A 12,049-nucleotide genomic window follows, 5' to 3' on the forward strand; every position below is an offset into this window, starting at 1 on the left:
TCAGATATTCATGGAAATAATATTAAAATATTTAAAGAAAAATACTGACATCACTAACGAGACATGGTGGTTAAGGTTAAAGGTGAAGGTTTTCCTCTGTCCAGCTGTGCACTCAGCTCTGGAGATAAGTTTGTTTTCATGTGTTGTAGGTTTACTTTTTTTGAGGGTCTAACAGGACAAACTGAAGCTTGACCTGCTGTTGTGACTCCGCAGCTGATGGGGGGGGCTGTTAGGGGGCTGCGAGGCCTGGAGGGCGCAGTTACTTGTTGGGGTGAGGGGGTGGAGGGGTGGTGTGAGTAGGAGTTGATTGATAGCAGCACAGCTGAGCTCTGCTGTCCCTCAGCCAACAGCTGCTGAAAATAAACCCAGAGAATGCAGGGCCTCGCTAACCTGCTGAGGGGCCCGGGGGCAGAGACTTGCTGAGGGCTCCTCAGGACCCCCTCTACAGGGCAACATTTAATTAAACTTTATTAATAAAATACATATGCTTTTCTATTATTTTATAGTAATTATATATATAATTATATTTAAAATATATAAAACGTCATTATACATAACCAACCACAGCTGACAGGCTTCATAAGAGGCCTGGCCTTAATAATGTTTTAGCACTAGTAGTGGGGCCACCAGGAACTCATCATCGGTTAGCTAATATATGCGCTTTGCTTGTTGTGTCTGATACACAGACACTTGATGTGTGACAGGACGTGATCTGTAACCTGATTGGCTTGTTTCCAAACCTGAGGGGTGGGTGTATAAATGGTTAATGTGGTGTTTGTGTGGCTGAGGCTGCTGAGCTGAATTGCGCATGTTCTCTAACCTGGATTCCTTCAGCCAAACTTCATTCAAATATCGGCTAATTTTACCTCCATGCCTCTCTGGCTGTGTCTCTGTAATGGTTGCCATGTGTTGCAGCAGTCAGCACACAGGAATGTTAAACTGAGGCCAGGACACCCCGCCCCTCCCTCCCCTCATAGTAACTCACTACACGCTGCTGATTTCTGAGCCGTGTTTCACACTAACTTCCTGTTACAGCTGAGGATATCCTACCTGACTGTGAGGTCACAGGTTAGACTGTACCTGTGCAGCGTTTATGTGAAAACTGTGATACCGAGTCTGTGTGTGGCAGCAGTTCAGAGGTCAAAGGTCAGGGTGGAATAGGCGACGAAGAGAGGTTCAATGTGGAGACGGTCGTCTGTGGGAGAGTTAGCGTGAGTGTGGTATCGCCTCTCCTTTTAGGAAGTACTGGGAGCTTCACTTCGTCACACTGTCGGCTTCATTAGGACCAAAATAACGAAGTCGAGTCTGAGCCTTTCTTTAAATCCTCATTCATACCCATCTGCGGGTGTGGAGGTGACCTCTTCCTGTGAGAGTAAAAAGTCATACTAAAGAAAAACTCAAAGCTCCCAGCAGGACTCAAACCATGACCTCCAAACAAGGGCTCCTTCCAAGCTCCTGATGAGGACGTCACAGGCTGTTATACAGGACACCCTCATACTGTCCTGATCCTCCCTGCTGAACACTTCCTGTCAGGCACCGGCAAACACGAAACTGAATGAGGAGGCTGTGGTCACGCCCCGTTTGGACTTTTATGTTTGCACTTTTTTTCTTTTGTTATGAGCTTGTTGGGTTTAGATGGTTTAAACAGCTATGGTGTGTTTGCACCTTCCTTCTCTCAGAGCTCCTGGAAACCTTAGAATCACTCTGTTATGAGTCAGCGGGACAGCTTTCATTAACGATGGCTCAGCATCTCTAAGTATCACTGAGGCAGCGTGACATCAGCTGGATGCTGGAAACTACATCAGGGGTCCAGTTTAACCAGATTAAAGTGAGCTTGTTTGGTCATTTCCAGATGTCTGAGCTCCTTTAAGCCACTGTTGGAGACAGATGTTTCAGTGCTGGGTGTCTACATGCTAGTTGGTCTTTGTTCCCTCTGAGCCTCACTGGATGTTTGTGAAGTTTGAGAGGAACAGCTGCACAAACAGCAGAAATCACCTCATCACAGTTCAAACTAACTGAGGGTGATGTGAGTGAGGAGGAGCCCATTACCAGATGAGCTAATGAGCAAAACTGGTGATGATGGGGAGGAAGAACACCCTTTAAACTGGAAAACAGGAGGAGGATCAAGGAGGAGTAGCTAACCCTAAAATCAGCAAAATTTCAAATGGGCTGCAGGAAAAGAATGAGAGATTTCAAAGCCCCGGACTTCCCCTGTGTGTGTGTGTGTGTGTGTGTGTGTGTGTGTGTGTGTGTGTGTGTGTGTGTGTGTGTGTGTGTGTGTGTGTGTGTGTGTGAGAAGAGAGAGAGAGATCTGGTGTGATCTGCTGACTGTCACACTGTAGCCTCTGCAGTAACGTCCAGTTTGAGTCTGAACAACAAAGACTCACTTTAGTTACTGCCCCCCCCACCCAGACTGAGACCAACCACATGACGAGAGGGTGTGTGTGTGTGTGTGTGTGTGTGTGTGTGTGTGTGTGTGTGTGTGTGTGTGTGTGTGTGTGTGTGTGTGTGTGTGTGTGTGTGTGTGTGTCAGCTGTCGTCACAGCTGTTGTGAAGCATTTGAAGCAGCAGCCGGAGCCCGAACACATCGAGGGGAACGATGTGTTCAGGCTCTGGCTGACAGAGTCATTATGAGTTATTGATTAGTGTGTGGTGTGTTTGGTGTGTCGTGTGTGTGTGTGCAAGATCTGGGGTATTTAAGAGTATCTAACAGTTGTACATTGGCTTTGTTTGCAGAGCCACGTCCCTAAAAAATCAGACAGACTGAGAAAAGTTCCACGCTGGAGAGATTTGATCTCTCAGCTGGTTTGTGAATGCCTCCATGCTCACCCTCGGAGGAGGAGGAAGCTGGGCTTCTCTGCCTAGACTGCTGCCCCTAGGACAATGACCCCAAACATAAAGCCAAAGTCATTAAGAAATGTCTTAAGCGTAAAGAAGACAAGAAGTAGTGGAAGTGATGGTATGGCCCCCACAGAGCCCTGAAAAAGCATTTGTTCTCACCTGCCTAAAACTTTTGCATAGTACTGTATCTATATCTAGACAGATTTTTTTTATGGGGGGGTTAAAGGCCATAGTGATGGCCGCTGTAAACTAACTGCAGTTTTAAATGCTTGTTCATATAAAAACTGAAGTGAACATATTTAAATATCTGAGACCAGTGTTGGGTAAGTTACTTTAAAAAAGTAATTAATTGCTAATTACTAATTACTTAGTCAATATTGTATTTAAAATACTTATCTAATTACTGTGTCAGAAAAGTAACTTAATTACTAAATAAGTAATTTTACTAAATACTTCTTAAAATCCCTATAAACCTTGAGTGGGCAAACAATAGAAACTAAACTCTTTAAATAATAATATTTTTAAAAGACGGAGACTCTACAGTACGCAGCGGTAGCATCTCTTCCACAATGTAGCCTGCAATCAATTTTTAAGCTCACCTTCAGACGCTTTCTGTGCTGCTGAAGTAAAATCAAGTTTTGCCTGCTTAGCAGGAGTTACCGCGGTGTTATCCATGGATGATGAACAAGGATCACTCAGAAGTGTTCGTCTATGCTCTCGTGTCAGGCACTTCAGTAGATTACTCGCGCTATTAACAGCAGCCGATTGCTTTTTCTCCCCAGGACATAGCTTACATATTACTGTAATATTCTTGTCTGCTTGTTTCAGAAAAGTGAAGAGTATGTCCATTTCATAAAACAGCCACTCGCTTCAGCCGAGTCCGACATCTTCCGCTGTAGAATACGACTATGCAGCAAACTGGCGCGAAATGACGTGCAGCTGCACTACAGCGATGTTAAAGCGGCAGAGTTTACTTCTACGTTTAGAAGATAAATTATTGAAATTAAATAATGATATTCAGCGAGTTTAATTATTTTACAATGTAACGCAAGTACATTGTAAGTAACTGTAATTAAAATACCTAAAAATGAACAGTAATTAGTTACTCTACTTTTTCAGTGGAAAAGTAATTTAATTACAGTAACGCATTACTTAGTAACGCATTACACCCAACACTGTCTGAGACTGCAGCAGTGTGTGGATCATGTGATGAGCAAACTTCCTGGTTTCTGTGTTCTTGTTTCTTTTCCCATCACAGTCCCTGTGAAGCTCTGCTCTCCGTTCTTCCTCCTGATCGCCTCTCAGATCAGCACATCTCTCTTTGACCCACCTGTTTCTTTTGACCCTCACCTGCGCTGTAATCCAGTGGGGGGGTTTTTTAAGTTGTGGAATCTCGCATGAAATCACGGCTTTATTCATATCAGCTCCAAACAGCCTCTGAGCCGTCTCACAGGTTTCTCTGGGTGGTGTTGGCAGACGGCAGGCGCCTTGTATGAGGATGACACCAGAGCATCACTGCTACACGAGGATATACCTCACATCTATCACGCCATCTGACAAACAGTTCCCGGCTTCTGCCAAGTGTCCCTGCGGAGGGACACCTCCCTGTGGAGCCAGGGACACTTGGCAGGATTTCGGGTGCCTGAAGTTTGTCTGTCAGGGTGAGATGTTAAGCTGTGTTATTGGAACTCTGATATATATCTTTTTTTTGTCTTCATACTCCTCTCAGTCTGTTCAGCTGTTTGTTTCCTGTTTTACTTGGATAGTTTTGTCTGGTGTCTTATATTGATTTTGACTTCCTGTCTATCTCCTTGTCCCTCCTCGCCTTGTTTAACCAGAACTCTGAGGTACATTTAGTCCTTTGTTTGCTGCTCATATGTGGATGTTTTCCGTATCTAAGCTCCTCGTGCCTGGCGCTGGCTGCACTCGTTTCACGGCTCATCCAAAAGTCTTCTTCAGTCCTGACAGATGAGAGGGAGTCAGTGGTATTTAACCTGGAGGCGGATCAAATGCATGAAGGTGTGAGTGGGGCTGAATGATATAGGCGGTTGATGGCTGGTGTCATATGCCACTACCTTTGTACAGTGATGGTGCTTCAGGTCTTCAGCAGCTCAGAGAACCAAGCAGGATCCTGAGATGTAAATGTTACTGTTCCTGGATCAAGCTGTCCTCACTGAGGAGGACGGAGGCCTGAACATCGTGCATGACATGCACAGCCTGGAAATCCAGTAGATCCTTGCTCTAGGTCTGGTGGGTGATCAGCTCCCTCCTGACTGACCTGCTTGTGTCTAGCAGAGCATTTGAAGTGTCCAGCTAACTGCTTTTACCTCCTTTATTAAAGGAAGCGTTCAGAGGAAGTGAATGTGTTAAACTACTGATAAAGTACACGTTTGTGCACTGAATACTGCAGTAATAACACGTATTTCTCACACCTGGGCATGCTTTGAGGTACTAAGCTGATATAGGGATAAAAGTTCAGTGTACACCTGCTGTCACTGTGTGGACTCTGAGGGGGTAACACTACATCAGCACACTCAAAAATCCTAACCAGCTGCTGGCCCGATCAGCAGACTTTGGTCTTTTATAGCTCACAGGTGTGTGTGTGTGTGTGTGTGTGTGTGTGTGTGTGTCTTTAAATAGTTGTGGTCTTTGTGAAGTCTCCCAGGATAAACAACAACATCACATTTACTCAGCTGCCGTCCATCTGCTCAGAGAGAAATCAGGTTTGAGCGTCCAGCGATGTTCAGGAGCAGCTGATCAGTGACTGAATGAGTAAATGAATGAGCTCTATCTTCGCTCCATCCAGCAGGTGCTCGGGGTGGATGTTTGTGTGACAGCAGGCTGTTGTTCTGCTTCTTCTTGTAAACTTCAGCTCCAGGAAGAGCTTTTGAAGAGCTTCAAAAGTGACCCACTCAAAGGCAGTCCAAAAATATTTTTTTCAGGCTTTTATTTTGAAAAAAAACACTCCTTCCTTTAGTGTTTAAAATGCTTCACTGGTAAAATCAGACTGCAAATTGCTTAAAAGCACTAAAAAGTGTAAAATCTACTTTATGTTATGTTAAATTCAGCTTCCTGCAGTCAGGGTTCACCTCATGTTCATTTCTTCCCTCGACACTAAACGACCTACATATACTTTCCTACTCTGCTCACATCCAGCGGCCTGTTTTCGTACTGTGCCAGGGCAACTTGCATGATTCACAGTTCAAAATGTTGTAATAGTCCTTCTTTATCTGATCCTGCGCGTCAGTGCAGCCCGTCAGTTCATACTCTGTCTGAAACGAACTGTTTTAGCTCCTGTCACTTTAAAGCTAACCTTCTTCTGATTGACCAGTTTCTGGAAGCTTGCTGAGGGACACTACCCAGTAACTGTGAACAGCACTACCTGATTTTGTTTTTCTTTGGGGGGTTTTTTTTTGGTATCAGCCTGAGTGAAGATGACGTGGTGCTTGCCATTAAAAAAAATTTTTCATCTGAGAATGTTTGAAGTTTTGTTGATGTTCACTGTGATCATGTGACCATGCAACATGATAAAAATTACAGAAAAAATACACAGAGCTTTTAAAAGTCCCTTTTCTCAGTGTGAATGTTGAGGATTGAGGTTTTCTTTGTTTCGTCTGCCTTCGTACTGCAGGCGTGACCTCGCTTTGACCTCTGTGTGACTGCAGCTCAGCAGATAGTAGAAATCCTCCCACACAGACGTGAACATCAGCGTACCAGCCTGCGCCTCGGACGGGCGATCGCACAAACAATCTGCAGTCCATCAGTCTGTCACGACCTCATTCATCCTTTTAAACCACCTTCAGTTTACTGATGTCACACTGTCAGGGCTCAGAGGAAGCCTGGCCTCAGACTGTCTGACACCAGTCTGCTTCCAGTTAAACCAGTGATGGAGACATTCAGACTTTCTCCTGGTCTTAGATTGCTGAACTCTCCTTTTTCAAATTCAGCTTGACAGGAATCAGATGAAGGGATCAGTAACTTTCACTCTTTAGAGAGGAAGAGAACGCGGTGATATCAGGTTGGTGCTTAAACCACCTGTAAAAGCAGACTGTGGACACAGGTGAGTCCAAGCGTAGACGATCTTCCTCTCACAGTCACAGAGCAGAGTTTACAGCAGTGACTCTATTCTCAGGGCTGCGTTTTAAAAACGTGCTGATAAAGAGCGACAGCAGACTGGATGCCATGTCAGCAGGTAGCCAGAGGATTGGCTGGCAACTTGTTTTAACTTCCTGTTGTTGGACTCCTGCAGAGCTCAGACCCTCCTCTTTAATTCTTTCCCTACATCGTCATCCTCGTTCTTTGCTTTTTCCACCCTCCCTCCATCTCTTCCTCTCTCCGCTCTGCAGCTCATAAAGCCTTTCTTTCTAAATGTCACATTACACAGCTTCTCCGTCACCCTCGGGCCTGTTCTGGAGGAGGAGGAGGTGATGGAGGAGGTGACGGGGGGTTGTTTTCCTCTCACGCTGCAGGCTTTCTATCAGGACTCCATTGTTTCTCCGTGGCCTGTTTGTTTGGTAACCAATGACGACCGGCAAGCGTGGCTGTCGGACATTAACGAACAGATGAGTTGTTGTCCGGCTGGCAGAGTCCTGATTTTAGAGCCTTTAGGGGTTTTTTACAGAAAACTCACCTCAACTCAGCTTCTGTTTACAGGAGGCGGCGCTCAAAGCACGTGCAGCTCAAACCCACCTTCTCCAAATTTTAAATCACTTTTTTGAACACACGTTCACATTTTCCAGAAAGCCTTCCAGCCACAGGAAATAAGAATCAGTGGTGACGATCATGTCTGAATATGAGCCGATATTCATTTCTGTGCTTCACCATAAACTCTTTAAATGATCGCAAAATAAACTGTGTTTATCAGGCAGGGAAGGCCAGGCCAGCTGCTGCAGCAGCTCCGGTTTCCTGGGGAAAGATTACAGCGACACTCCAAACACATTTCCTCTCTGGGCACCGGACCGGGCTAATCTTTGGGCTCCGAGTTTCCTGAGGGGTGAAGAAAGGTCATCTGAGCTCAGAGAAGGAAAATATGATTTAATGACTGGGAACACACGCAGTGGTGTTTCCATCACCTCAGAGGACATCACACTGAGATTTATTTCCTTCAGGTTTAACCTTAAACTAACCTTAATCTCACTTTAAAATAACATTAATCCCAGGAGACACAGAACAATTTATCTGCCTTGCAGAGGCTGCTGTGGTTTCAGACATGCAGAGTCGTGTTTCAATCACTTCCAGCAGGAAGATATGAAAGAAACTTATTTCGTTAGACTTAACTTAATGTCAGTTTAAACCTTAATATAACTTAATAGAAAATATCTTTGTGTTATCTATTTATTTGTGCAGAGTCACGACCTTACATTGACTTTATTTAATTTCCTGGAGGTGTAACACTAATTAAACCTTAAACTAACATAAATTATAGTTAAAAAATTATCTTAAAACCAGTCTTTGCATTTATATTTAAGAAATAATTAACCTTAGATTGTGAAGAGGACTCTCCATTTACATCAACAAAGTGGAGTCTATCAGATAGATATGATACAAACTACTGCAGTGCAGTACCTGTAACACCTACAGCACGCTCTAATCGCTCTAATAGATTATTATGGTCGACAGTATCGAACGCTGAACTGAGGTCTAGCAGGACAAGCACAGCCACTTCTGTCAGATGTGAGAGACTGTTCTCAGTTGCAGGTCACACAGTAACAAAAAAGAGAGCTGAAAATGTGAACAGGCTCGTCTAAATAATTTTGGCTAAGGTTACTCAGAGTTTAAAGGTGAAGCTGTTGAAATAACATTTTATGTTTCTGCCTTATCTTTTTTAAGAAGAAAAACTGCACTTTATGTTGATATTATTATAATTATTATTATTATTATTTAAAGACAATACAATTTTGAAAATGTACGTAGAATGGTACTTTATTTTTAAGTCTGCCCAATTCTGACCAGGGATATTAGGTTTTTCTGTTTTGGATTGAGTTTAAATGCTTTTTTTCCAGAAATTAAAAGAGGTTGAGTTTATAATACAGTTCATGTCCACCCACTAAAACCCTTTTTAATTAAAAAAAGCGCTCTTGGACAAATTTTCTCATGTGATTAAATGCGATTATTATTATTATTAATTAATTCTAAAGTCGCTAATTAACTTGATTAATTTTTTTATTTGAGTCCCACCTGTAATTTAAAGTAAAGACAGTGTGTGACTGGCGCACAGTGGCTGTGGTTACAGAGTTACTTTACATCAAGTGTAGCAGAGAATCATTCACTGAATTCCACCTTCATACCAACTTTATAGTGTCTGATATAAAGACAGCGTAAACAGTGCACTGTCAGTGTATGGAAATCAGCCAGGACAACTCACGAAACAGCTGCTCACATCTGGTTGAATTCAGGTGTGTAAATCCACAAAGAGCAGCAGGTCAGCTGATCACAGCCTCTACATTAAGAAAATTTACTGGAGCTCTCAGTAGAAATTGAGAGCTCCAGTAGACACACACACACACACACACACACACACACACACACACACACACCTGAATCCACTTGAACTCCTGACTGTACACATTTCCTGTTTAGAGGTAAAGTCACCCTCTGCAATGCAGGCAACAGAAATATATCTTTTTCTTCAGGTTCAAGCTGAAAATAATTAGGATTAAAAAGGTTAGATTAAAGTTTGTATTCCCATCTACTGATATTATTTTATCATTATGTTAATATAGCACAAGGTTCAGTTAGCTTTGCACAAAAATAGAAATGTCTTCCAAAGATCTGCTTTTACTTCATTACTTTTTTTACTTTTACTTGAGTGTAGAAGTAAAGTTAAATCAGCTTTTTGTGGAGTGTTTCTAACAGTAGTACCTGTACTTCTGCTTAAGTACAGAATGTCTTTACTTTTGCCAACTCTGGTCAGAGGCCATAAAAGGATCATTTGTAACCTTCACTAAAGCTGTTTCTGTGCTGTGATGAGCTCTGAAACCTGCCTGAAATAAGCCATTCCTCTGCAGATGATCAGTCAGCTGTTTTACAACTACTCTTTCAAGAATTTTTGAGATAAAAGGAAGGTTGGAGGCCTGTAATTAGCTAATACAGCTGGGTCATGAGATGGCTTTTTAAGTAACGGTTTAACTACAGCCAGCTTGAAGGCCTGTGGTACATAGCCGATTATTAGAGATAGGTTGATCATATTTAAGGTTAAAGTATTAATTAATGGCAGGACTTCTTTGAGCAGTCTTGCGGGAATGGGGTCTAAAAGACACGTTGATGGTTTGGAGGAAGTAATTGAAGTTAACTCAGAAAGATCAACTGGAGTAAAAGACCCTAAATAAATAGTATTACATCTGTGCAAGGATTATGAATATTTCTTTCTCTAATAGTTAAAATTTTATTTGTGAAGAAGTTCATGAAGTCATTACTAGTTGGTCTTTAGTTTGTTTTTTGTCTGTTTGGGAGCTGACACAGGGGATGGGGCTTTGGGGGGAATAACAGGAGGAGAGAAGCTGCAGAGAGGCGTGCAAGACTGCAACTCTGCTTCCTGGTCCAAACTCCGGATAGTCACGTTTTGGGGGTTTTAATAAATTTGGCCAGATTTCTAGAAATGAAAGCTGCTCCATGCAATGTGGGACGGACACCATCTCTCCTAACAAGACCAGGTTTCCCTCAGAAAGTTACCCAATTATCTATAAAGCCCACATCATCAAAATAAGCTGGCATGCAGTGTTCGTGTTGGTTGTATGTGCGTGGTAATGTGAAGTTAAAGGCGCTGAAAGCAGCCGAAGCGTGAGTGAAACTCCAGCTGTGTGTTTAGAAGTCGGTTTCCTCGCCTCCTGATTGGGCAGGCCTTCAGAAATCTTAACAACACTCAGGGGAAAACACAAGGTTTTCTGCTGTTTTAAAGACGACACGTTCACATGCCAAGCTGACCTCAATATAGAAAGAAAGCAGATTCACCTGAGAATTCAGATGTGTGACAGAAAACAACAGCAGTGTTCAGCACAGCAGGAGAAATGTATCTGACGGTGTCCTCCATCAGATTCATGTTAATGTGTGTGTGTGTGCGCGCATGTGTTTCCTATTTAAACTGACCTCATTCCTCAGAGCGGGGGCTGCATGACATCATGCTGCTCGCTGCTGTCGATGGATGAAACTTTTCTGAACGATGACAGAAAAAAATAAGTCTCCTGATGTCTGAAAGATAAACAGAGAGTAGACGTGAACTTTTATTTTGGCACTCCCTGGCAGAACAGGAAACTGGGTCACGAAACGTTGGAAATCAAATTCAGCTGAACGTGACTTTAAATTAATCAAAACCATCTGTTAACATCTGTTCACTGATTCTGCGGGCACAAGTTTATTTCAGCCTAATGTAGGAAAAACTTCTCCACACGTCACAGAATCAAAATACAACAACAGCACACGTAAAAGTATAAAAATATAATCATCTACAGTCATGATACAAAGAAAGGGGAAAGTTAAAAACAACCTCATATGAAAACAACCATGACACATTACACCGTGTCTTTATTTAATTAATAAAACTGAGTCCATCTCATATTTCAGCAGCAGTAAGTTGCACTGATGGTTCCTGTGTGACTTCATCAGTCTGCCTCATTACAGTGGGGGATTTTCAGTCCACTCTTCTTCACAGCCACGCTTTAGTTCATTGAGGTTTGCAGCATTCATTCATTCACAGCTCTCTGAGCCCTTTTAACCTGCTAACTGATGCTTGTAGAGTCTGAAGTGTAGTTCTTGGTTTTGTTGCTCAGTCTGACATCAGGGTGGATTTGCTGGGGCGCTCACTCCTGGAAAGACTGTCACATTAACACACCTGAATGACTCTGTATTTATTTCAGACTCCAAAGCCATCGTGGATGGGAATCTGAAGCTGATCCTGGGTCTGATCTGGACCCTGATCCTCCACTACTCCATCTCCATGCCCATGTGGGAGGATGAGGATGACGAAGACGCCAAGAAACTGACTCCTAAACAGCGTCTGCTGGGCTGGATCCAGAACAAAGTGCCCCAGCTCCCCATCACTAACTTTCACCGAGACTGGAGGGACGGCAAGGCGCTGGGAGCTCTGGTGGACAACTGTGCCCCCGGTAGGATCCCACCAACACTGCACACAATGCGCAGAGACGCCGATGTTTAAGTTAAAAAATGATCAGTAAAAGTAGTTTAAATGTCTCTTTAAGACAGGAAGCTGACT

General features: G+C 43.2%; 1 protein-coding gene across 4 annotated transcripts in view; it reads left to right on the plus strand.

The window, feature by feature from the left end:
- LOC116313787 (filamin-C-like) overlaps positions 1-12,049 on the plus strand; it is a 54,328-nt gene that overhangs the window by 3,372 nt on the left and 38,907 nt on the right. For all 4 annotated transcript variants that reach the window (XM_039600988.1, XM_039600989.1, XM_031731589.2 and 1 more), the window contains exon 2: positions 11,694-11,942. In XM_039600988.1, coding sequence (XP_039456922.1) covers positions 11,694-11,942 — 249 coding nt within the window. The remainder of the gene's footprint in view (positions 1-11,693; positions 11,943-12,049) is intronic.

The sequence above is a fragment of the Oreochromis aureus genome, linkage group 17, assembly GCF_013358895.1.
Source record: "Oreochromis aureus strain Israel breed Guangdong linkage group 17, ZZ_aureus, whole genome shotgun sequence".
Taxonomy (NCBI): domain Eukaryota; kingdom Metazoa; phylum Chordata; class Actinopteri; order Cichliformes; family Cichlidae; genus Oreochromis; species Oreochromis aureus.